At 35.2% G+C, this 27628-nt stretch overlaps 1 protein-coding gene across 1 annotated transcript in view; it reads left to right on the top strand.

Annotated features, from left to right (window-relative positions):
- CLTC (clathrin heavy chain) overlaps positions 1–27628 on the top strand; it is a 77163-nt gene that overhangs the window by 46692 nt on the left and 2843 nt on the right. Inside the window, exons 10-31 of the mRNA XM_044676045.1 lie at positions 575–697; positions 1057–1194; positions 4178–4342; positions 4505–4685; positions 6425–6588; positions 9745–9870; positions 10840–10982; positions 14474–14708; positions 14976–15098; positions 15196–15341; positions 15650–15833; positions 16019–16211; positions 17131–17288; positions 17420–17584; positions 17756–17863; positions 17947–18114; positions 18228–18377; positions 18475–18606; positions 18718–18828; positions 20156–20326; positions 21117–21338; positions 26462–26537. Coding sequence (XP_044531980.1) covers positions 575–697; positions 1057–1194; positions 4178–4342; positions 4505–4685; positions 6425–6588; positions 9745–9870; positions 10840–10982; positions 14474–14708; positions 14976–15098; positions 15196–15341; positions 15650–15833; positions 16019–16211; positions 17131–17288; positions 17420–17584; positions 17756–17863; positions 17947–18114; positions 18228–18377; positions 18475–18606; positions 18718–18828; positions 20156–20326; positions 21117–21338; positions 26462–26537 — 3382 coding nt within the window. The remainder of the gene's footprint in view (positions 1–574; positions 698–1056; positions 1195–4177; positions 4343–4504; positions 4686–6424; positions 6589–9744; positions 9871–10839; positions 10983–14473; positions 14709–14975; positions 15099–15195; positions 15342–15649; positions 15834–16018; positions 16212–17130; positions 17289–17419; positions 17585–17755; positions 17864–17946; positions 18115–18227; positions 18378–18474; positions 18607–18717; positions 18829–20155; positions 20327–21116; positions 21339–26461; positions 26538–27628) is intronic.

Raw genomic sequence — 27628 nt, 5'->3', positions numbered from 1 at the left:
GAAATAGAGAATATTGTATTATTGCCACTTTACAAAAGAGATTGAGAAATTTCAGTGCTGAATACCTGAGAATTGCCTGAGCATAGGCCTGTTGTGGACAAATCTAGTATTCTTTCCACTTGATCAAGGGATTCCTTGTTCTAGAGATGAAGGCCCAGAGAAGTGAGGTGACTTTGTTCTAGGTTGTTTTTAGCTTCTCCGATCAAGTGAGACAATGATTTGAGCTAAGGTTTTGCTTTTGAACTATCTTTACAAGAGATTTCCTAAGCAAATGAATACATGCAAAGTTTTAGGAGAACATTTGAAAATATACAGACTTTTCCTATGTATCTCTTAAGTTTTCCTAGGCCAGAAAAATGTCTCATCTCAACCTTTAGTTGGCTTTGCTGCTTTAAAATTTGATTGGAGGTGTTATTTTAAAGTTGTTTGGAGTGGAATGTTGAGAGAATTCAGTGGGGTGGCTGCTCAATTTGTCATCTTGGCTCCACCAATGAGTTTTTATATAGGAAATCATAATGTTTTATGCCTTGAAAACAAGATTTTTTTTGACATGTAATTTTGAATATTTTTGTAGGTTGGTTATACTCCAGACTGGATCTTTCTGTTGAGAAATGTAATGAGGATCAGCCCAGATCAAGGTCAACAGTTTGCTCAAATGTTGGTTCAAGATGAAGAACCACTTGCTGATATAACACAGGTAAATGTGTTCAGATGCCTACTTGCTTCTAGACTTTGATTTAAATACATGAAAGAGAGGAGCTGATTTATAAGTAAAGTTTGGAAAGACAGAACACTTAAAGAAATGATGACATTTCATTAATATATGAACTCTTCCTGCTTAAAACATTTAATCCTTAGTTTTTTTTTGGAAAGCATAATTTCAGTAATGAATTTTTATTGTAGAACATAATTAGATTTCACAATTATGAAATTATAGTAGGCTGATTGACTTCTAAATCTTAACCTTTTCTTTTAAAGTGGCTCTTGAATCTGTGAAACCAGATTTTTGTTCTCATGTTTATATCTAATGATACCTTCACACTTTTTCTTTCATAGATTGTTGACGTATTTATGGAATACAACTTAATCCAGCAGTGCACTGCATTTTTACTAGATGCCCTGAAGAATAATCGCCCATCTGAGGGCCCCTTGCAAACACGGTTGCTTGAGATGAACCTTATGCATGCCCCTCAAGTATGTTTTTTCTTGTGTTTTTAATGATGTTTTAAGAATCTTCTTGTTAGAGAGGTTCTGTGTATTAAGATGAAGACAGAATTTATAATTCTGGTGACAATTTTTTGAAATCCTATTAGCATATTGTGCAAATTAGTCTTCATCTTTCTAAAAACATAATGTTATATTGTTACTGCTGAATCAGTTAGGAAACATCTATTAAATGCCTCCTATATCTAGGTAGTGTGCTAGGTAGGGAAACAGACAGGAGTCTGTCCTCAAAGGAGCTAACATTCTATCATGGGAAACATGTACATATATATATATATATATACATACACATAAATATACACACACATACACACACACACACAAACTAGTGCAAAGTGTTTTTGGTAGATGGCATCTGGAGGAGACTAGGGAGGTAGGCACTTATAGTTGGGATGATTAGAAAAGCCTTCATGGTGATTGAGTTGCATTTGAAAGAAAAGTGATTCTGAGAAGCAATATGAGAAGGACATGACTTCCAAACATGATGGAGGTGGCTACACAAAGACATGATGGAATTAAAAATGGCATAGATGGTTAGAATATTATGGCCATTTTAGCTAAATCTTAGAATGTGGGAAGGGGAATAATTGTATAAGGTTGGAAGGATGAATTGAATCCAATTGTGTGGAGACTGAAAGCCAAATGGAGAAAGAGTTGTCACTTAAAATCAATAGAGATTAGAGTTTGAGCAGAGGAGTGACCTGCATTTAAGAGAAAAAACATTTTGACTACTAGGTGGAGGATAGATTGGTGAGGGGAAAATACTTGAGGTAGTGAGTTCAATTATAAGGCTCTTAAAATTCAAGCAAGAGGTGATGAGGGCGGTAGCTGTGAGAATAGAGATGGGGACAATGCAAGAAACATTATGGAGATGGAAATAGTAAGATTTAGAAAATGACCACTTGGGCTGAGAGGGAGGAATAATAGAGAATGACACTAAGGTTATATATCTAGTAGACTGGAAGGATGTTGGTACCCTTGGCAGAATTAGGGACATTTAGAAGAGAGGAGAATTGGAGTAGGGAGATGAGATCTATTTTTATATATTTATGTATATTGAGTTTGAGGTGTCAATTGAAATATAATTGGAACTGTTGGACAGAGGATTGATGAAGGTTTGGGAGTTAGATTGAAAGAAATAAAACCTTTTAAGCTGATAGTGGTCATTAAGTGAAAATGTAGAAAGAAAAGAGAGCTCAGGAGAAGAGAGTCTTAGGGCTCACCCACACTTAAAGACCAGGATATGGATAATGAGTCAGCAGAGATAATTGAGAAGGAATGAAAATATAGATAGGAGAATCAAGAGGGAGTAGTGGCATGAAAACTCAGAGATAAGGGAATCCTTAGGTAGTTGTCAACTGAAAAATGCTATAGAAAAGTCATTAAGGATGAGGATGGGGGAAAAGGTCTTTAGATTTATTTTTTTAAGAGATAGTTGCTAACTTTGGAGGAAGCCAAATTGCAGAGGGTTGAGAATAAAAGATATAGAAACAGGGCAGCTGGGTAGCTCAGTGGATTGAGAGCCAGGCCTAGAGACGGGAGGTCTTAGGTTCAAATCCAGCCTCAGACACTTCCCAGCTTTGTGACCCTGGGAAAGTCACTTGATCCCCATTGCCTACCCTTACCATTCTTCCACCTAGGAGCCAATATACAGAAGTTAAGGGTTTAAAAATGTAAAAAAAAAAAAAAAAAGATATAGAAGTAACAAGAGTAGATAGCTTTTTCTGCCAGTTTGGTTGAGAGGAGTAGAGCTATAGGATGTTGGTCTAAGGGAATATAGAATCCTAGTGAATTAAAAAAAAAAACAGATTTGAGCAGATTTGTAGGCAGCAAGGGAACTGGTACATAGGGAGAGGTTGGAGAGTAGAGAAGGAGAAGAGATCATTGAAGGGAAATCTGCTGGGGAGGAGTAGATACATATGAGGGCTTGCTTGAGCTTGATGAGAGGCTAGCTCATCATACTGACATAATGGAGAGAATAGTAGGGGGAAGGAGGCTGTGTCAAAGGGACTCAGTAAACTAGGGAGAGAGCTCATGCTGAATGACCTCCATATTTTCAATTAAAAGATCATGTCCTCAGTGAAAAAGCCCTGTAGGGAATCAAAGTAAAGAATTACAGTGCTTCCCATGTGCTAGGTACTTTGATAGGTGTGATACAAATACAAGCAAAAAGAAAGATAGTATCTGTACTTGCTTATATTCTAATGAGGGAAAAACCATACATAGAAGAGATTTGAAAGGAGAATGAGGTGAAGGAAAGGGTCTCATGGTCTTAAGAGGAGAGAGGGAATAAGGGAAAGGAAATGACCTTTGGGAACTCTGGATGGAAAATCTACATGTACCAATGTGCTTTACCAACTTATAGCTTTGAAGAGAGGTACCTTGAGCAATAGAAAGCTGGATGATTTGTTCAGTCACAGAGCCAGGATGGATCAGAGATGGGGCTTGAATGTTGGTCTTCCTGTCTTCAAAGCTGGTTCTCTATCTGCTTCTCAGAAAAGGTTTAGTTACATAGCTATTATAGTCTAGCCCAGTGGTTCCCAAACTTTTTTGGCCTACCACCCCCTTTCCAGAAAAAATATTACTTAGAGCCTGTCACATACTATCACTGCCCCCTTACAGTTATTTACGCCCCCAGATGCACCTGTGGCCATCACTGCCCTCCTGGAATGCTGCAGCACCCACCAGGGGAGTGGTGGCACCCACTTTGGGAATCACTGGTCTAGCCCTTTTGGCACGTTTCTCATTTAAGTCTTAGAATAAAATGTCTTATATTTCAGATTTCTTATAAGTTTTTGTTTTACTAAGTTACTAATGAATAGTCAACCTCTAATAAATGTGCATTTGTATTATATAGTAATTTGTGGTTTACAAATAATTTCATAATGATCCTGGGTACAGAATCAGTAGTCTTGAAGAAAAAAAATTAGCAATTCTTTGTATGTTCTTCTAGGTTGCAGATGCTATTTTAGGAAACCAGATGTTCACACATTATGACCGGGCTCATATCGCTCAACTCTGTGAAAAGGCTGGCCTGTTACAGCGTGCACTGGAGCACTTCACTGATCTGTATGATATTAAGCGTGCAGTTGTTCACACCCATCTTCTGAACCCTGAGGTATGTCTCACATACCTGCTATCAGTTTAATTTTACTCCAGGTCTGTGATCTCATTGGATTTTTTTTGTTCCCTCTAAGAATGCACTGTACACTGTATAACTTTTATTGATTATCCATTAGCCTAACCTCAGCATGACCTTTTTCATCGTTTTATCTTCTAGTGGTTAGTCAATTACTTTGGCTCCTTATCCGTGGAAGATTCCTTGGAGTGTCTCAGGGCTATGCTTTCTGCCAATATTCGCCAAAACCTACAAATTTGTGTCCAGGTGGCTTCCAAATATCATGAACAACTCTCAACTCAGTCCCTGATTGAACTATTTGAATCTTTTAAGAGTTTTGAAGGTAAAGTTTAAGAATTTTTCACTATGAAGAAGATAAACTTTTGTGTAAGGGACAAATAATTGTTTTAGCTGGAAAAATTACCTTCTCCCTTTCTGAAAATTTATTTCTCTAAGAGATCTTCAGGAATGGCTTTTGTTTTGCATTTTGAAAACATTCAGGAAGATCTGTGAAACTTAGATCTTAAGCCAATTTCATCACCACTATTTATCTTGTAGTTGGTCCCAATAGATTTGAAGTGTTAATGGTCTTGAGTTCTATGTTTCTTGCCAAAAAAAAAAACAGGTTGTGTATTGTGCGCTAAGTAGAAACTGCAACTACAAATGACCATCTTTGCTCTTGAAGCGCTTAAAACCTACTGGAAGGATAGGAGATGTACACTGATTATAATGCAAATTTAGGATGAAGTCAAGATCCAGATCAAGTAGGTTTATGAGTTTTAAGGATTAGTATTACTTCTATCTGGGAGATGGCATGGGGATCAGGGAAAGCTTTGTAGAAGAGATGGCATTTGGGTTTGATCTCAAAACAAAGGAAAGATTTCAGTGTGACAAAAAATCTTTTCAGGTATAGGGGTAATAATGTGTACAAGTGTGTGGAGGTATGTTTGGAGAATGACTAGTATTGTAGTTGGACTATAAATATAGAATATTTGGGAGGGAGTTGTTATGAAATAAGAGTATTCAGGTTTTATTGGACTTTGAAAGGCAAGATATTATATATTTTAGGCAGTGGGGAGCCATTGAGAAATTTTTTTGACTGGAGTATATTTTACATTAAGAAGATAATTTTACTTATACAAAGAATGGATCAGAGGTAGGGAAACTAATTAGGAGGAGACTTTTAGAGTGGTCTAGATGAGAAATGGTAGTCTGATAACAAGATGCTAATCCTAAAGAGATTTTAGTGGTGGAACTGACAAAATTTAGCAACTGAATAGATTCTGGAAATATATAGAAGAATGTAAAAGAAAGCATTAAGATTTGAAGCTTGGGTGACTTGGGAAAATGATGGTACAGTGAACAATAGGAAAGGAGGAAGGGCAGATTTTGGAAGGAAAGATTATTTGTTTTGAATATGTACATTATTGGAAACATCTTGTAAGTATTAACTAAAGGAACTTAATGATTAGTGAGTTGCTGTTATCATATTTAGTATTCAAATTACCATTCCCAAAATGGCATTAATCAAAAATTTTATCTTCATTTAGTAAGTGAATAGATCTCAGTTTTTTAGATACCAAATGTAGAGTTTCCAGACTACTTAAAAAATGTTCTAAAGTAGGTGGTAGGAGATTTCAGGATCTGCAAGTAACTGCCTGTTTAACTCTTAGAATTGGTTCTTGTTAGGGTTTTATTGTCCACTGTGATGTGAAGAGTAAGTTACAGGAGTAAGAAATTATTGGATAAAGACTTTGATATTAAAAAATGATCCATGGAGTTTTGAGTAAAGCATTCTGCTGAGACAAATGATCTAATCATAATACTCTATATTGTATTGTTAGATTAATCACCCTTTTAATTATAAAGCTTATAGAACAGTTGGTCTTATTGGAGGTCTGTATGTTTGAGATGCTCATGTAGCTGAGTGTCATACTGTCTCTGAATCTTAATTCTAAGTTGATTTTTTTTCATTTGCAGTTGTTTCATGAAGGTTTATGAGTTACCTGTACAATAATGTATGATTTCTTAGCTTGGGGAAATCACAAGTTTTAATTGTTGGCATTTAATTTTTTTTGAAAGGACTTTTTTATTTCCTGGGATCCATTGTCAACTTCAGTCAGGACCCAGATGTGCACTTTAAATATATTCAGGCAGCCTGTAAGACTGGACAGATCAAAGAGGTAGAGAGAATCTGCCGAGAGAGCAACTGCTACGATCCAGAGAGAGTCAAGAACTTTCTCAAAGTAAGTGTTTCTGAATATAGTAAGTCTACAGATAATTATCTTGGTAAAAGATCAGTAATGATAGGAGATTTTGAAATTACTTTTATCCTTAATTCTATTAAGATGAATAATGACAGCCTTTCTTACAAGTTAAACTTATAGTTTCCCCTGAAGCAGAAGAGGAAATTGATAAGAAGTAGACCACATGAAAAAAATTAACATCTTTTTTTAAAATTCAAAGATATTTTATTTTCCCAATTACATCTAATAATAATTTTCAACATATACTTTCAGAAATTATAAGATCTGGATTGTCTCCTACCCCCTTCCTAGAGATGGCAATCAATTTGATCTGGGTTATTCATGTATTATTATACAAAATATACTAACATATACTGGTCATTATTATAAGAATTAAAATTAGCCTCTTAAGGAATTTTTTACTGTGACATAAGTCCTTATATTCAGACACGACAGCTATGTATTGGTCTTGAATAATTAGCAGACTAGGCTACAAATGTCCTCTAATCTCAATTACTTTGTTAAATGAATACCAACCTTCAGAGACATGGAAACTATTGAGTGGGTCATTGTTGAAATGATGAGCTTTTTATGAAAAAATTTGAACTTTTGTTTCCTTCAGTATAGACAGCTGAAGCTAGTCAAATTAAACTTAGACTTCATTTCTTTCACTCAACAAATTGTTTGGTAGGAAAAGAATTAAGGTGAAGATGTTGACATGTTACTAAAAAGTCTTTGATTTCTACATACAGACTTTAGAACTATTAGCATACAAGTGAATTTATTTTCCTATTCTAATTTTTAAAAAATTATTCATAAAAGCTTCTTATAATTTGATCTTCAGAAGAATCTTAAGTTAGACCTATAAGAGATATAACTATAACTATATCTTCTCAGGTAAATTGAGAAAAAAAGTAGTATACAACCTATATCACTATCTTTCACCCAACATGTTCTTTAGAGTCGGCAGTCAACTTTGTATTAAATAACCAAACTCAGTGTACCTTACATCTTATGAATTATACCAAGTGCTAAAGCTTCAGTTTTAATTTTAGGCTGGAATAGATTCACCAAAAATATAAAAGCTCTTGCTGTAGCTATTATGAACAGCTACAGCTTTAAGAAAACCTAAATTCGCATGTCAAAACAGCTTCTTCAGATTATAGACCCACTGTAAATATAAAGAATTATATTGGATTACCTTTCTTGTCTTCTTTGCCTAGTTAGGGCTTCAATTTCACCATGTCTCCAAGAATCAATAAGTCTGCATTAGGGTCATCCCTTCTACAACCCCAAATCTGGCTAGCTTGTATACTCATTTCACTATCCTCATTCAAGATCTCATATGAGAGTCAAATGGTGTAGTTGTGGTATCTCTTTGGTCTTGGAATTAAGACCCCCTAAACATTCTTAGTCCTGGAATTAGTTGCTTCTAGGACTAAACTGACTTTCTATGGTAGTTCATCTGGCCTTTTACTATTACTCAAATTGAAATAGTGCTTGTGCTTTTTAGTCCTCAGCTCTAATCAGATTGGGAGAGTAGGCCACAGGTAGTATTGACCTCCTTGACATCACACGAACTTATGCTTCCTTTATAGGACTACTCTTATTCTTAACTTTATTGCTTTTATGCTATAACTGATTGTTTTACTAAGAGCATTTATTAGTTTGGTTTGGGGACACAATTGTAGTAGTTTTAAGTAATTGTAGTGGTCTGTACTTATCAGAGAGATAAGTAAAAAATATCCATAAACTTTCCATATTCAATAGCAAGAAGAGATTTGTGCTGAGATATACTGGATAGCTTTTGTGATTGCAATAGTATATAGCTTCTTAAGATTCCTAATAAGTTAGATGCAGTCTAAAACTGACTAGGTTTACAATATTAGTAATACAATAACAGTAATACAATAAATAGATCATTGAGGGAAAAAAAATTTCTTTTAGTCGACTACCCTTGTGAAAACAAGGACTTCTTTTCCTTTCTTAAGGTTATTTCTTTAAGCATTAGCTGGCTTAAAAGACTTTCCTTAATGTGTAAAAACAAATCTGTAGCTAGACTTCCAGTTAAGAGTTATAGCCTTTTTTTTTTTTTTTGATTGTCAGTAATTTTCCTTCAACCCACATTTTTTAAAAAATTCTGGAAATGCTTCCTAGCTTAGCCTGTGTAGCATTAGATATATAACTTGATACCATTGTGACTTGGTTAGACCTCAAGGATTAGATTTTGTTCTAAATTAACATAGTTTAATTTTCACTGTCATTGAGGAAAGTCTCTTAGGCTTTTCAGCTCTCTTTCCTCAGAGTGTCTTAAAAGCATTCATTGAGGAATTTTAGTCTGTCTGTATGTAAATAAATTCCTGATGGAAATTGTTGTTTTTTGTGCTGTTCCTTGTGTCTGTGGAATGTGCAGGACATGTACCAGGTAAATCTCCCAGTGCAGGTCTTTCCCACCTGTCCATAGCATCTTTCATGTCAATTTGTATGTAAGATTATATCCTGGGATGTGTAATGCTCAACACAGCTTGATTGATGTATGGGCATCTCTTCTTTAACGGCCTGTGCTGGCCTTGCTACAGCAACACATAATGCTTCTGTCTCGTGGACATCATGTTGCATTGAATGGGTTGAGTGAAAAGCATTTGAGTGGATGGATGCAATGGAATCCTTAAATTGGGAAGGGAAGGAACTAAATGTTATCCATCTGCAACAAATGTAAACTAAAGTAAGTTCTACAATTTTGGCAGAGTGCTTAAAGCAATTTCCAAGTGTTGGTTTTGCATTAACATCCCAGTGTGTTAATCCTACACTCAATGCCAGTGGCAATCAAATTCTGAAGTATAGTTGTTTGTCATACCTGTTGTCCTGTGGTTGTTTAATAGTCTTGTAAATGTGGGCATGGGAAAGGGCCTACTTTGTGAGGGACTTGTTAGATTATTATTTGGCTATAGATATTAGCTAGTGAGTTTACTGATAACCCTGGGAACATGCATACTCAGGTTATTAGGATACTCTTTATTCTGAATATGAAACTACTCTAGAAGAATTGATTGCCCTTTTGCATTTAACAAGAATATGGTCATATCTTAAAACAAATGATATATAATGTGTACTTTAATGAAAATTTAAAGAATTCTCTAATGTGTTCTTTTTCAGGAAGCAAAACTAACAGACCAGTTACCACTCATCATTGTTTGTGATCGATTTGACTTTGTTCATGACTTGGTGCTCTACTTATATAGAAATAATCTCCAGAAATATATTGAGATCTACGTGCAGAAGGTAAGTAACAAATTATTAAACACAAGGATTACATGTTGTCTTGCATTGGAGATTTTGGTCCATTAAACCACTCTTGTTGAACTATTGGCATATCATCCTTTCTAATATTTGTGCTTTAATGCAGGAAACTTGAGTTTATAATAAATATTAGGGTTATAAGTGATTTGGAAGAGACTGCATTCTTGGCTTTAGCTCTTTAAGTTTTCCCATACTAATCTATCAAATACCTACTTAACTTTGTCAAAAGACAAAACAAAACTGGCTCAAAAATTCATGTGCTCCATTATGTGCAGACCCTTCGAACGGTATTTTCCTCAGTAATTTTACATACTGTTATGGTTTCAAAAAAAGCCAAACTTAAATCCAAATAAGGATAAACTTAGATATTTCAAAAGATAAATGAGGCCATTATTTATGAATATTTCTTCTATTATTACAGATCTTAGTCCTTTTGTGACTTAGACTTCATAAGTTGATGAAGTTCAAAAATCTTCTTGTGAACTTTTCCAAATTTAGGTAGACTGTTAAGCCAGTACTCATTGTCATTTTAGCTTAATAGAACTTAGTAGGCCACGCCTTTAAGAATCTTAAGTTGGGGGGCAGCTGGGTAGCTCAGTGGATTGAGAACCAGGCCTACAGATGGGAAGTCCTAGGTTCAAATCTGACCTCAGACACTTTCCAGCTGTGTGACCCTGGGCAAGTCACTTCACCCCCATTGCCTACCCTTACCATTCTTCTGCCTTGGAGCCAATACACAGTATTGACTACAAGAGGGAAGGTAAGAGTTTAAAAAAAAAATCTTAAATCAAATACATGTCAATATGATATAGGATACTGTTGGTAGAGGACTATAAGTGAACAAAATAGTCAAGGACATTCCTTTGCTTGGTAGAGTGGAAGAGAATATTATTTCAGGCAACATTCTTTAGAGGTTACAATGCTAACATAATATATCACTGTTTTCTGTAGGTGAATCCAAGTCGTCTTCCAGTAGTTATTGGAGGATTGCTTGATGTTGATTGCTCTGAAGATGTCATAAAGAATTTGATTCTTGTAGTGAGAGGTCAGTTTTCTACTGATGAACTTGTTGCTGAAGTTGAAAAGAGAAACAGGTATGGAAACTTAACCTTGTTAAATGAATTAAAATGATTGCTTTTTTTTTTTTTTAACCCAAATTTAGTTCTACTCAGAAAAAATAATCAGTCAATCCAGTTGGTTAGGATATTTTTGTATTGTATGTTACTGACTGTTTCTTGGTTATTTAGTAGCCTCTACTTTGAGACAGTTGTATTGACTAGAATGCATATTTCTTGGAATGGAAGGTAAAGGATCAGAAATGAAACTCTAAAATAGGAACTCTTTATTTTCACAAAGGGGAAGCCTATATAATTATAAAGCAAAAGGATAATAAATCCCAGATGGAGAATCTGTCATATGTTATGATGACGTTGTTGTTGTTGTTTTTTTCCTTAAATTTTTATTTTTAGAAAAATTTTCCTGGTTACATGATTCATGTTCTTACTCTCCCCTCCACCCTCCAAGTCCCCCCACCCCCACAGCTGACGCACATTTCCACTGGTTTTTACATGTGTCATCAATCAAGACCCATTGATAACTGCACTAGGGTGGTCGTTTAGAGTCCACATCCCAAATCATGTCTGCATCAACCCAAGTGTTCAAGCAGTTGTTTTTCTTCTGTGTTTCTATTCCCATAGTTTTCCCTCTGAATGTGGATAGCGTTCTTTTTCATAAGTCCCTCAACATTGTCCTGGATCATTGCATTGCTGCTAGTACAGAAGTCCATTACATTCGATTATACCACAGTGTATCAGTCTCTGTGAACAATGTTCTCTTGGTTCTGTTCCTTTCACTCTGCATCAATTCCTGGAGGTCATTCCAGTTCACATGGAATTCCTCCAGCTCGTTATTCCTTTGAGTACAATAGTATTTCATCACCAACAGATACCACAATTTGTTCAGCCATTCCTCATTTGAAGGGCATACCCTCGCTTTCCAGTTTTTTGCCACCACAAAGAGCATGGCTATAAATATTTTTGTACGTGTCTTTTTCCCTATGATCTCCTTGGGGTACAAACCAGCAATGGTATGGCTGGATCAAAAGGCAGGCAATCTTTTAGCACTCTTCGGGCATAGTTCCAAACTGCCATCCAGAATGGTTGGATCAGTTCACAACTCCACCAGCAATGCATTAATGTCCCAATTTTGCCACATCCCCTCCAACATTCATTACTCTCCCGTGCTGTCATTTTAACCAATCTGCTAGGTGTGAGGTGATACCTCAGAGTTGTTTTGATTTGTATTCCTCTAATTATAAGAGATTTAGAACACTTTCTTATGTGCTTATTGATAGTTTTGATTTCTTTATCTGAAAATTGCCTATTTCTGTCCCTTGCCCATTTTATCAGTTGGGGAATGGCTTGATTTGTTGTACAATTGATTTAGCTTCTTATATATTTGAGTAATTAGACCTTTGTCAGATTTTTTTTGTTATAAAGATTTTTTCCCAATTTGTTGATTCCTTTCTAATTTTGGTTGCTTTGGTTTTGTTTGTACAAAAACTTTTTAATTTAATGTAATCAAAATTATTTATTTTACATTTTGTAATTTTTTCTAACTCTTGCTTGGTTTTACAATCTTTCCTTTCCCAAAGATCTGACAAGTATACTATTCTGTGTTCACGTAATTTACTTATAGTTTCCTTCTTTATATTCAAGTCATTCACCCATTCTGAATTTATCTTGGTATAGGGATGACATTGTTTATGCCATAATAGTCCTAGAACAATATATAAGTATGATATATGCAGAGTACATATTTCACAATGTGAGCAAGTACAGTCAATGTGAGGCCAATTTTTAATATTACTCCTGGTAAATTTCTGTACTCTTTGATGCATGATATGAAATCATGTGTTCTGCACTTGCTCACAACTGGCAGTGCTCAAGTAACACATGGGGTCCAAATTTCAAATTTAGGTTGGGTTGTACAATTGCCTTTTTCTAGGTCTATGTGAATAGGGTATCTCAAAATTATTCTCCCCCAAAACTTCTTTGATCACCAAAGGAAAATGTTGCCTTTTGTAATTTAGGAGGACCAGCCATTTAGTTGTGGTTAGGTTATTTGACTTTGTAGCTAAATAAAATGTACTTTCTTAATGGACTAGAGAAAAACAAATAGGAATACTATCTTGATTCTTGAAAAAGAATTTGAACAATAAGGCTAACTAATTAGAAATGTCCAAGAGAGACAGAAAAATTTTAAAATTTAAATTGAAACCTTAGGAGATGGTGTGCTATGTATGGAGCATTGGACTTAAGAGTCAGAAAGATCTAGCTGCAAGACCCTGGACAAGTTACTTAACTTTTGCATACTTCCACTTCCTCAGCTATAAAATAGTGATCATAATAGCACCTTCCTTCCAGGATTGTTGTGAGGATCAAATGAAATAATATTTATAAAGTGCTAAACACAGTCCCTCACATATAATATAGATCCTTTTAATAGCTATTTTTTGAAAATATGCCATAAATGGCACCTTTTATGACCTTCATATAATTTAAAGCTTATTAATGTTTCAGATATTGGGGAATATTTAAAGCTTACTAGCCATAAGTGGTTAGGATATACTGAGATAACAAAAATAAAAATACTTTTAGACACTATAGTTGTTTGATGTAGATATTTTAATATTTAGAGGAAATGTAAGTTTAAATGTGTGCCCTCAGTCTCGCTCTGAATTATGAGGTATTTCTATCATCCTGTTGTCTTTTAGCTAAGACCATTAACATTTTTTTGATATTGTTAAACTTAATCTAAAAACCTTGATCAGATAATTAAACATCTGCTTGGGTTACAAATGATTATAGACCATTAAGCCCATCTTCACTAAGATTATGATTCTAGGGGATTAGAACTTAGAATCTGAACCTTGCTTTCTCTTTGGCTATTTATTCCTATGCAAAGATATAAATAGCTAGAAGTAAAGTTAGTCATCTAGTGGAAAGGCACTATATGGCCAAAGCCTATTTAGAACAGCTGAATTCTTCTTGGCAAAAGGTTTTATTCCCAGTTAATATTAGTAGTTCCCGTTAGTCATTATTATGGCATGTCTCCTTTTGGCAATAGAAAGCAGAACTCTTTATTTTAGAACTGAGGCCAAGCTCATCCTCTGGGCTTTTGGTTTGTAATTCTAGGTCAGATTGTACAGCTAAGATTTTTTAATATTACATCATTGAGTTCCTATTCTGGCTGAGTTTTATGTATGGCTATACTTGGGTGATATTTTACAGAGTTAAATACTAAGTTTTGTAGGTTCAGAAGGTCAGTTGGTCAGTCACTTGAAAAATCCAACAGGTTCTATGCACTGACTACAGTTAATCATTGTATCACCAGGAAAGGATATTTTTGCTGTTTCCTTTGGTAACCTCTTATAACACATTCAGATAATATAATATTAATAATAGTAGCTAATGTTTATATTGTGCTTTAAAGTTTGCAAAGTACTTAGTAAATACTGCATTTCAGGTATTACACTAAAGTTTAGATGGGTATTTATAATAAATATTTGTGTGTTTTCTCCTAGATTAAAACTTCTACTGCCTTGGCTAGAAGCCAGAATTCATGAGGGTTGTGAGGAGCCTGCTACTCACAATGCACTAGCTAAAATCTACATTGACAGTAACAACAACCCAGAAAGATTTCTTCGTGAAAATCCTTATTATGACAGTCGTGTCGTTGGGAAATATTGTGAGAAGAGGGATCCCCACTTAGCATGTGTGGCTTATGAACGTGGCCAGTGTGATTTGGAACTTATTAACGTATGTATCCTTCATATTATTAATAGAAATGACTCAAAAACAACTGTAGATGCTAAGAATTTGTGAGGGTGGTTTTAAGTGAGAACTGGAGAGGTGTTTTTTGTTTTTTTTTTAAGAATTTTCATTTCAGCGAATGCCTTTTTTGGTTATGTCCTGGTTAAGTTACAGTTTTCTACTAAACAGTGGAAGATAGATGTGGAGTGGTGTTTTTGGTAGGAGAGAGGTTTTTAAATCTAGTTTTAAGTCTCAAATTCTCTCGTTATGCAGGTTTGCAATGAAAATTCTCTCTTCAAAAGTCTTTCCCGCTATTTGGTTCGCCGTAAGGATCCAGAGCTTTGGGGTAGTGTACTCCTAGAGAGCAATCCTTATAGGAGGCCCCTGATTGACCAGGTGAGACTGGTTATGATGCATGCATTTGTCATTGGCAGAGGGTATGAGAGAGGGACAAGTCTTTAACTTGAGTTTTCTTGTTCTCTTCATTTTTTAGGTTGTACAGACAGCTTTGTCTGAGACTCAAGATCCTGAAGAGGTGTCTGTTACTGTCAAAGCTTTCATGACTGCAGACCTTCCCAATGAACTCATTGAACTATTGGAGAAAATTGTTCTTGACAACTCAGTATTCAGTGAACACAGGTATGTTGTGAGTGGTGTTATCATGGATCTATTCCATTTGAAGCTCACGTCATCTGTAACATTTTTATAAATAGTGACAAAGGCAGAACTAAATTATTTTTGTTTTGGCTACAGCTTGAGTCAGTCTTGGAAGAATAAAAGAAATCAAGAAATAAAGGAGTCTCTCCTTGTATGACTATGATTGTGAATACTTCTAACACATGTACACTTTCCCCTTCCTCCTACTTAGATTTGATATTCTTATTTATTTATTGCTAATAGTTTCTTTAATATGCTACATTCAAGTGTTGCTAATTTGTCATTAATAGGAATCTGCAAAACCTCCTTATCCTCACTGCAATTAAAGCCGACCGTACTCGTGTTATGGAATATATCAATCGACTAGATAATTATGATGCTCCAGATATTGCTAATATTGCCATCAGCAATGAGTTGTTTGAGGAGGCATTTGCCATTTTCAGGAAATTTGATGTTAATACTTCAGCTGTACAGGTAAAACTTAAATTGACCATTTTAGGGCAGATTATTTAACCATATGTTCCTTTCATACTAGTAATGTATCCTTGTTATGTAGCAATAAAAGAGGAGAGATATCACTTTTTTCCTGTTACTAATGGAAAAGCCCAAATTTAACAAATTGTATTAACCCTACTAATTTAAAAAAATCTATTTCTTAGGTCTTGATTGAACACATTGGAAACCTGGATCGTGCATATGAATTTGCTGAACGCTGCAATGAACCTGCAGTATGGAGTCAGCTTGCAAAGGCTCAGTTGCAGAAAGGGATGGTGAAAGAAGCTATTGATTCCTATATCAAAGCAGATGACCCTTCATCTTACATGGAAGTTGTTCAGGCTGCCAATACTAGTGGTAGGACTAATAATGATCTCATATTTCAGACCCACATGTTTTAGCTAGGCCCTAATTAAAGCTGATTGATGAATAGCCCTGAATTGTGTTGGAACCCTGAAAGATTTAAACCTAGACCTCAGTTTCTTCATCTCCAAAACAAAGGGGTTGGATTAAATGGTTTCTGAGATCTTTTAAAAAAAAAAAAAAAGACTTGAAAGTATATTGCATAGGATTGTGTTTAGGAGTCATATACTTCTTTTACCCTGTAGCTTCTCTTTAACATAAAACTCCCCTAACCTTGCCTCCTACTCTGGGAGGATATGTCTGTCCTATTTTTTGAAATAGTAAGGTTTTTCTTAGTTTTATCTATCAAGGAAAAGTAACCAGTTAAATCTGTGCTATTATGACAGCAAGATCAAGTTAATTTCAAACTCATCTCATTTATCACTGTTCCCACTAGGTGACTCTTTTTTTCCTCCCCTAATTTAATTCTGCAGAAATTTATTAAGCCCTCACTATGTGCAAGGCATTCTGCTAGGTTTGACATATAATGACAGAATCAAAACAGTCTCAGCCCTCAAGCATTTTACTCTGGTAGGATACCATTTACCCTTCCCATCCACCCTTTTATCTATAAAATGTACAAATAAATAGATATAAGATTCACAATTTATCAAGTCAATATAGTTGAATAACTGGATTTTTTAAAAAGTCTCTTATTTGATACTGATCCTCAATGAATTTTCCCAATTATAGTGGTGGCAGGATTTTTATTGTTTTAGTATCTATTACTTTCTCATTATATGTCTAATGTCTGCTTTCCTAGAATTTGACACTTTTTTAAGAGGAAGTTTAATAGTAGACTTTTAAATTTTATCATTTTATAGAGCTTTCTAGAGGGATTTGCTAAATAGATTATTTTTCTTCATATTTTCAGGCAACTGGGAAGAACTGGTTAAGTACCTGCAAATGGCTCGCAAGAAGGCTCGTGAATCTTATGTAGAGACAGAACTGATCTTTGCTCTAGCTAAAACCAATCGCCTTGCGGAGCTGGAAGAATTTATTAATGGGCCAAATAATGCCCATATTCAACAAGTAAGTTTCTTTCAGAAATAATTGAACAACTCTTCTGTGAAGCCTGACCAGTATCAGGAAATCACAGCCCAGGAGCAAGATAGAAAGAGAATTAGATATGACTAAGTCTAATAACTTGTTTCTTTTCTTAGGTTGGGGACCGTTGTTATGATGAGAAAATGTATGATGCTGCTAAATTGTTATACAATAACGTTTCCAACTTCGGTCGCTTGGCATCTACCCTCGTTCACTTGGGTGAATATCAGGCAGCTGTTGATGGGGCCCGGAAAGCTAACAGCACTAGAACGTGGAAGGAGGTATTTAGAAACATAATTTTATATCTCTTTTAAAGTTAGAATAAATAAATATGGAAACCTCTTTAGCTCTCCCTAGGAGTGAGCTTTCAATAGCACCGTGCCTACATTAGATCATCAACCAGCCACGTATCTGTTTTCCTGTAGATAATTGTCTGTACTTCCTATCCCCAGGTCTGCTTTGCCTGTGTAGATGGGAAAGAGTTCCGCTTGGCTCAGATGTGTGGGCTTCATATTGTGGTGCATGCGGATGAGCTGGAGGAGCTCATAAACTACTACCAGGTAATGGAGAAAGATCGTCAACATGAGTGATCCCCCATGTACCATGAGGAGCCCTTGTTTGAGTGATCATTTCTTTCCTTCAGGATCGAGGATATTTTGAAGAACTGATCACCATGTTGGAAGCAGCACTGGGGCTTGAGCGAGCCCACATGGGAATGTTTACTGAATTAGCAATTCTTTACTCAAAATTCAAACCACAGAAAATGAGGGAGCATTTGGAGTTGTTCTGGTCCAGAGTGAATATTCCAAAGGTAAATCATCTTTGTTGAGTAGTAACAACTGTAATATTGAATATCGTCTATTTGAAATGTACTAATTGGAATTAGTCCACACTTACTAGTTGCTTAATCTTTCTTATGTGCAGGTGCTAAGGGCTGCAGAGCAAGCACATCTTTGGGCAGAGCTGGTATTTTTATATGATAAATATGAAGAATATGACAATGCCATAATTACTATGATGAATCATCCAACAGATGCCTGGAAAGAAGGACAATTTAAAGATATTATTACCAAGGTAGACCTATGCCATCAGAATGTGAAATCTTTACAAATTGAATTCTTTGAATTAAAGCAAATAACTCCAACCTTGTATTTGAATTTTCCCACTTTAGGTAGCCAATGTGGAACTATATTATAGAGCAATACAATTCTATTTAGAATTCAAACCTCTGCTACTAAACGACCTGCTGATGGTACTGTCTCCAAGGTTGGATCACACTCGTGCTGTCAACTATTTCAGTAAGGTAATGGTTTTAATTAATCTCAGTTAAAGACTGCTTATTGTATCCCCGAGTATTTTTCTAAGTAACTTAAATTTAAAATGTGTTGTATTAACTCTGTACTCTATTTCAAAGGTTAAACAACTTCCATTGGTTAAACCATACCTACGCTCTGTTCAAAACCATAACAACAAGTCGGTGAATGAGTCATTGAATAACCTCTTCATTACAGAAGAAGATTACCAGGTAAAACATTTTGATTCTTGGGTCTGCTTCTGAACATTTGGTTGTAGTCATAGGAAAAATAGGTAAATTGGAAGGCCATTTACTTTATAATCCTCATAAGATATAAAATAAGTTGTAGCTAATTAAAGGTTTGTTACAATGCTAATTCAGTTTTAATCGTGTGACTTAGAGCCTAAACAGTTATACTCTGAGGTTGAAGACATTTTCATTTGTAATTGCTGAAATATGATACTCCAAAATTCCAGCAGAAGTATGGGTATGGGTGGGTGTTGGGTGGGTGCACAGTTGGGTGGCTCAATGAATTGAGAACCAGGCCTATAGATGGGAGGTCCTAGATTTGAATCTGGCCTCAGACACTTTTTACCTCTGTTTTGACCCTGGGCACCCCATTGCCTAGCCCTTACTGCTCTTCTGCCTTGGAACCAATACCACAGAATTGATTCTAAGATGGAAAGTAAGGGTTTAAAAAGAAGTGGTGTTAGGGAGTTTTTTGGGTATTTTTGAGGGGAAGGCGGTGGTGAAAGGGAAAACTTTGCCCTTTTATGGCTATATAAAGAATAGAGTTTGAAAATATTTGGCCCTTTAAACCCCCCCAAATTTGTTTTTCCTTTGACGTAACAGTTCCAATCATTTTATTCTGTTCTGCCTCTACCCCCTTTCCTCCTACCTCCTTACCATTAAGTCTCTAAGTATTGTAAGACAATTTGGTATAGTGATTGAAGTCTTGGTCAAACTTCTGCCTGTGATGATACTAGTCATTTGCAAATCACTTGCTGTTTGCAAGCCTTGAGTTTCCTCATCCCATAAAATAGAGATAATAGCTAGTCATAAAATTTAAATGAAATACTTTACAAATTTCAAAATGCCATATAGATGTTGATCTGATTACTGGCAGAAGAGCAAACGTTTGCTTGTATCAAACTTTTTAGTAAGGATTCTTAAGACAACAAAGTTGATCTAGACCATGTTAATCTTTGTGGCAGTGAATATCTTACTGTAATTTTTCAGGAGTCTCCCTAGGACAGTACTTGGTTTGCAGAACACAAAGTCTACAAACCTTACAACCAAATCCAAATTTGCCAATTTTGATCATGTATGAATAGAAATCAATCCTTCAGAACAAAAATCCTTTTGTTATCAACATTTTTATAGCCTTAACATAATTAGATGGAAGAAACTTGTAAGTTATCCATATGGCTAGTGTTTAGATACAAAGTATTATGGCAGACTTTGTTTCACTGGGGCCCATGGTCAGAATATGATGGAGCACAACTTTTTGAAGACATTTTACTACCTTGGTATTTTAATTTCTTTTTTTTTCCTGAAGGCACTAAGAACATCAATAGATGCATATGACAATTTCGATAATATCTCTCTTGCTCAACGTTTGGAGAAACATGAGCTTATTGAATTTAGAAGAATTGCTGCATATCTCTTCAAAGGCAACAATCGCTGGAAACAGAGTGTAGAGCTATGCAAAAAAGACCGGCTTTATAAGGTAGATTAAATTGGAATGGATGGAAAGAGGGTGATTAAGCTAAAATAGGAAAACTTGAAAAAAGACCATTTCTAGGACTAAACCTATCTTAGCTACAGAGGATATTTCCAGGTTTACTGTTTTATAAAACAATCATTGTTCCCTTGCTGAAGGAAAAAATCAAAACCCTTACATGGGACAAATCAAAGTAACTCTTAAAGTACTATTTAAGTCTCCAGGGCAATCCAGTTAATGTAAAATAAATTTATTAATGTTAAATCTTATATCTTATGAGTTCTGCTACACCTTCCCCAACTTCCCTTTCCTCCATCTCTAAAAAAACAAAACTTCACAAAATTAAAGTAGTAAACCGAGATTAAATATAATTTCTAGGCAAGCAATATCACTCTATTTTCCCATCTAGCTTGACTTAAATCAAGGTAGGATGATTTTTGAGGGTGCCACATCCCCCTTAACATAAGGGGCTCATTCTATTCTTATCCTGATTTTTAAAATTTTATAATTTTAAATTTATAATTTATAATTTAAAAATTTATAATTTTAAAAATTATATGTATAACCCAGTGAAATTGCTTGTCAAATCTGGGAGTGGGGAGGGAGACAACAAAATTCATGTAACCATTGACAAAATTAAAGAACTAAAATCCTGATGCACTGTAATTCTAAGATTTCCGCCTCAACTGATTAAATAAATCACTCCCATACAGAAAACATTAGTAATTGCATAGTTGCCCTCTTAGCAGTCTAGTGCAGTTGATTTCTAAAAAATTATTTCCTTTCCCATTGTTAGGATGCAATGCAGTATGCCTCTGAATCAAAAGATACAGAGTTGGCAGAAGAGCTGCTGCAGTGGTTTTTGCAGGAAGAAAAGAGAGAATGCTTTGGAGCTTGTCTCTTCACTTGTTATGATCTCTTAAGGCCAGATGTTGTCTTGGAAACTGCATGGAGGCACAATATCATGGACTTTGCCATGCCCTATTTTATCCAGGTCATGAAGGAATACTTGTCCAAGGTAAGGGAGGTATCTTTTAATCATATGCATTAATAATTGCTTCAAGCAAACATAAAATTCTGCGTATAGTTTTAAATTTTAGAGGTGAGATTTTTTAAGCAGACCTGGTTTGTTTCAAATTAATTATATAAAAATGGCTCTTATTCTTGTTACTCAGGCTCCCTCAGCTCATTGGCCTGCCCCCATTGACATCTATAAGCCACTAGAAATAACTTTTTATTATATCACCCTTGCACATACTTTAGCAAGGTCATTTCTAAGTTCTTTTTTGCACCCACCCTTTTTAATCTCTTGGTAAAGAAACTGATTTCTTTATTTCTAATAAAATAAATTGTCTTTTTCCAATTATATCCTTTTGTGGCTTGATTTTTAGTAATATTAATAGTAGTCATGTGTTTGTGGCCTTAGGAAAGTACACAAACTTTTCTTGGTAGGCTATAAATGATAATATTGACTATTCAAGGAAATTGACCTGACTATACAGTAACAGGTAAATTAAATTGGAGAGCATAATTCTCCATTTGTTAAACTCTTTTTCTTACCAAGCATCCCTTTTGGAATTGCTATCTTTTATATAGACACTTTTCTCCTTATAGTCTTTTTGGGCCTATTAGATCTTGCAATAAGGGTAGGGAAGTCTTTATAGACCAACAAAAATTCATATTCTTGAAAGATTTTGCACCATCCCTTTCTCTATTCCCCTCTCATCTGGAGATTTGTATTATCCTAACATAGGGAACTATACTTCAAGAGGACTTATTTATCCTTTCCTAAAAGATAAGCCTAACATGTGGGTAGGTCATCAGAGCAGCATGCCTGATTTTTTTTTTTTTAAGAATATTTGCCTAATGCTTCACATCAAATTACTATTCCTTTTTTCTTTCAAGGAACTATTTTCTAGGTTCCAATATGTTCAGTTATCTTAAGTTAAAAAAATTAAGATCCATAAATGCTACAAAATTCAAGTTGTTAGTCAAGGAAATGTTACCTTTTCTCCATAGTTACAGAGAGAGATCTTCTCTAATGTGCTTAATAGCCAGTATTGTGCTGAGGGATTCTTAGATTTTGTTTAACTTAAGTGCTATACATATACTGTGGATTAAGCTACTTCTCACAGACAAGTATAAATGCACTTTTTTGCAATAGACTTTGAAGTTAAAGAAACTGATTTAACTCTAAAAGTTTGCTTCCAGTGTGCCCTTTATTTTCACTTCTCCTGTACCTTTTTAGTGGTGAATTATTTCTCCCTTGAACCTTTGTTGCTGATTCTACCTTTTTATGCTCAATATGGAATTTAATTTTTTCTAAGCTGCACCTTCTGAATTCCTTTGCAGGTTGATGCAATAAAGGAAAAGGTGAAAGTTGATTCTTTTCCATCTTTAAGTCTGGAAGACTAAGTCTAAGAAATCTGCATGATTTTTTTTTCCTTCCTACCTTTTCTACACTGCTGCTGCTGCTTTTTTTCCCCCCAACAAAATTTCACTAAAGCCTCTGCAAGTCCTTTGAAACATATCTACAATAGAGCTGTAGGAAATTAGTAGATGTTTGCTACTAATCGGCTAATAGTCCTTTAGGAAGGGCAGGAGGCTAATCAGTAGTTGGTTCACAGTCTCTTAAAAATGTCTTTTAAAAAACAGGATGCTGAGTTTTCTGTATTCAATCCAAAGTTTAAGAGATTTCTGTCAGGGCATATGGACCATAATAGGATTCTCTCTCTCTAATACATGGAACAAATTAAATTATAACAGCCTCTGGTTCAACTTTTTGCAACCTTGCCTGACAGTTGATAAATATATATGTGCCCTAAAGGCTTTTCTTACTTCACTTTGAAGGACTGTGATCCAGTTTCTGATCTCTTGATTATTACTAATTTTTTTGCTGAAAGTAGAGAGAAGATACTAGCTGCTTTTGAAGTGACTTTCCTCATGTTTCTCTGGGTGTCCAGTTCTTATGGTGCTAGTTCATTTTTAAGGGAAAAAAGTGTGAAATTCTTTTTTATAAAGAATAATTTATAATAAAACTTATCGTATCTTCTTGCTGAACCAACATTTCATTTTATGATGACTACAGTATTAATGAATAGCTGTTTTTTTGTCATCAGGCACGCCTTTAAATCCACTATAAGTTTATTCTCTTCCTGGAGTTAGTATATTCCTAGGAAGGTCAAACTAAATGTTGTTTGTAGCCCCTATTTTCTTGATTAAATTTGTCTACATCTCAAGTTAAATGAGAGATTTTGAAAACTGGTATCACATGCTAAGATGTGATTGGCTGCTAGGGCCTGGGAAAAGCAGAAGGAGGCTGACACAAATTACTTAAAAGCATTTGGAAAGACTTATATTGAACCCAAATGAAAATCACCACTGGAACTTAGGGCAAACCTGAGTAAAATACATTGTGTGTGAGACTCTTCAGCAGCTAGTAATAAGCAAGGCAGTAAGAAAGCGTGTGTGTGAAAAACAGGTAATTGAACTGCAGTGTATGCATTGTTTAAACTGAGCATGTACAACAGTCATTGCAATTACATCACACTATTTCTGAAACTCTAAAGCATTGCTGTGGGCTGTGTGTGTTTCTTGGGAGCCTGTATGGCAACAACCATCTTCAGACCTCACTTCTTGCTTCAGTACTTTTGCCTTTTTTCATGCACACATACACAAAATAACTGACGCATGTTAACTTTTCCTCTGCAGCTTATTGCAGTCTTTGTGGAAAAGCCTTTTTACATTTTAATGATCTTTCAAATAGCGCGGACAGAACTGAACCCAGTGACATGCTTACTTGTCTTTTTATTCAAGGATCAGAAACTTTTGTTACAGCTCTTTTAACAAAAGCTTGTGTTCATTAAAACATTCTCTGCTTTTTCGTTCAAGCAAACTGGGTTAAAAAAAAAAGCCAAAATTGGATATTTCTGTGCCAGAGGCTGTCCCTATGTCTGGAAAAATCTAAACTTTTTTGCTTAGCTTGATGCTACCCCTTCAATATTCCTCCTTTCCTGTGCCCAGCCTGCCTATATCTGTGCTTGGGCATTTCAACATTCCTAGCTTGTCTGAATCTTCCATTTTTCTCTATAACAGGAGTTATTTTAAGCATATCACCCTAATGTGGACTTTAAACAGGCATTTACTTTAGATTTCCCCATCCCTTTGAAATCCAGATACATTTGCAGTGTTTGTTTTTTGATTTTTTTTTTCAATAGTTGTTGAGTAAATTACTCATAATGATTTGATTCTGGAAATTTTCATAAGGTCCCAAGTAGTAGTTGATGGCGTAGAGCTTTTATTTACAGACTCTAAAGCTGTGGACTTGTTTTTGATGGGTTAAGTCTAGTTTGCAGAAAATATACTTATAAAATAATGCTTACACATGAGTATTTAGCTTGTTATTTTTTTTTAGGGTATTTTGGGATGTAAACACCTAGGATGCAATATTCCTTTCTTTGCCTTTCATAGAACACTTTCCTAGGGTAGGATAATAGCACTAAATCTGAAGAGTCTGAGTTGACCTTCAGGTTACTTTTTAATTTCTATAGGTAAACTGGTCTTTTGCATAATTATTATGGAGTATAGCATAATATAAAGTATTAAGTATATGGAAACCTTTCACTATTGGATCCACTGTGGTGGGCAGGGAGTTAACTTTTGGGAAACCAAACAGTAACTAACGATTTAATTATTAACACTTTAAGGTTGACAAAGCACTTTATATATTTCATTTGAGTCTCCCAACAGCCCTTTGAGGTAGGTGGTACTATGGCTCTTGTCTCCAAATTGCAGATTAGAAACTAAAGCTTAAAATTCAGTTTCTTGAGCAAGGATAACACAGCAACTAGGTTTATACAGCAGTTTTAATAACTACAGTTTTTCTTAAAGAGACTAAATTTTCTTCCCTTTTACTGTACATCAAATTACCATGACTTTGAGAAAGCATCTATATATAATATTCTGAAAGTAAAACTAGTACGTTAGGGAGGCGACCATATGAAATGACAGACTAAAGCTATTCTTTGTAGTCTCACGTGTGGTTGGTCGGTCAGGTCCCAGTATTAAGTTACTGCCTGTTTCCTCCACACACACACAAACATGCAAGATAACTACTTACCCTCTGTGTGCACACATTCATTCACATTACACTTACACATACACCTTTAAGTTGAATGGATTCCTCTTAGCCCCATTTGCTTCCTCTCTACATGTTTTGGTAATTAGTGTGACTGTAGCCATTTATCAAAGTATTGAGTGTATATATGTAGTTTTTGCAGAATGGAACTGCATCTGTAATTTGATGGTAGAGGAAAAATTCCCAGTGAAGAAATTTTCTTTATCAATGCAGCACTTCTGCAATTGATACTCTGGGCAGCCTTAGGTATTGCTCTGCTGAGAGGCACATTTCTACTGTGTCAGAGGTAGGTCTTGAATCCAGGTCTGACTCAAGTTAGCTGTCCATTACACCACATGGCCTCTCATAGTTTCTTTCTGGCCTTTAAATAAAAATACAATTACATGTACAAAAAGAGTTTAGTCAAAACAAAACTAGATTGAAATCATGTAATACTAACATGTAGCCTTTTAAATAAGAAAATGGACCTGGAATTACTTAGTTCTTGAAAGCTTCAGGAAAGACTTAACCTGTATCATTTATAATCATACATCTTGACGAAGTATAGTTTACATTGCCATTGTTGATCTTTGTCAAGTTCGCCTGATGATTTTACTTTTTTAGAAAGCTACTTTCCTTTGGTGAGGGATGCTCTCCTCTTTCCCAAAAGTTTGTCAATTTCTTCTGGTCTTGTTTAAGTAGGAGACAAACTTCAGTTTAAATGGTTCCCTCTCCTCTTCCTCCTTCCCTCAGGCTGCATCCTAGCATGCCCAGTTTTAGCCTGGCGTGAGCTTTTGACAGTTATAAATCCCTCCTTCTTGAGGGTTTATAACAACGATGCTGAAAAACAACCATGACTGATGTTATGACCATAACCATTTGAATCTGAGGAGGTCTGAGAATGTTCTTTTCAAGGACCGTTTTGACAGTATTTAACACACTAAGGCTTTTCCACTTTCTGCCAGAAAAAAATAGGTGTATGAAGCCTTTTTGGGTGTTGATTAATTCTACATGTTTTCCTCCAGGTGGATAAACTGGATGCTTCAGAATCCCTGAGAAAAGAAGAGGAGCAGGCTACAGAAACGCAACCTATCGTTTATGGTAATGTCACTTATTTCCAAAGATGTAAATAGTGGATTGAGTTAAATTTAACTAAGAAATATACTACAGAATAGGAATAGAAGTGGCTAATCAAGTAGGGACTATTAGCTTGCCAAGTAAGGAAGTTAGTTTTCGTCCATTAGGAAGCTAAAAGATAAAATGAAGGAAGGCATTTGGGTTATTTTACTATTTGAGACACTGATCATAAACCCATGAAAAGTTCTCAGAGCAGTACTTTTTTTTTTACATTGAAAACAATTTCTAAGTAGCTCATATTATTTGACTTGATCATTAAGTGTTTAAAAATTAATTACTATTCCAACAGCAATGATACATCCAATGATGATCCAATTCTTCAAGTGGAGACATAAAATTTATCTTTCATCTGAATTTCTAACATATAGGAATAGAACCTAGCAAAATTGGCTTCTTTCTTATAACATTTAATTTTCAAGGGAATATTAATGAGTTACAGATGAGCTATCATATTTCAGTTTACCCTCAGTAAACTTTTGATTCCAGCTGACAGATAGTAGTCTCTTAGCTAGTTGACTTACTAGTATAGTTAATGAATAACAAATTAAATATGTAGTATTTAATAAATTAAGTACTATCAAAATGGTACATTGAAATCAACCTTAATAGCCTAAGGAACAATAGAAGATGGATAATTTTGTCTATGAAATAATTTTTTCAGAACATAGCACTGCTGCCAGTGTGATTAGGCATGACTCTAGTCCCTACTACTGGAGGGCTAATGTTGGTGAATCACTTCATCTCAGAAATTCTGAGGTGAATTAGGTCTCTGCCAGTTGTGTATCCATATTAAGTCTTGAACCAATGTGGGGAGTCCTTGAGCAGGGGGATACCAGACTAAGGACATATAATCAACCTAGTTCTGAAACAAAGCAGGTCAAAGATGTGTCAGTCATTATTGGGATTAGGTCTCATAAATAACCACTGCACTTCAGCTGGGCAAAGTATGGCAACTCAGTCTCCCAAATAAATGTGTGTGTATGTATGTATGTTATATAACTGTTTCTTTCAAGGAATAAATTTAACCAGTTTCTTGTGAATCCTCAGATTGCTTC

Source organism: Gracilinanus agilis, chromosome 4, assembly GCF_016433145.1.
Source record: "Gracilinanus agilis isolate LMUSP501 chromosome 4, AgileGrace, whole genome shotgun sequence".
Lineage (NCBI taxonomy): Eukaryota > Metazoa > Chordata > Mammalia > Didelphimorphia > Didelphidae > Gracilinanus > Gracilinanus agilis.
This window is presented reverse-complemented; position numbering and strand designations above follow the sequence as displayed.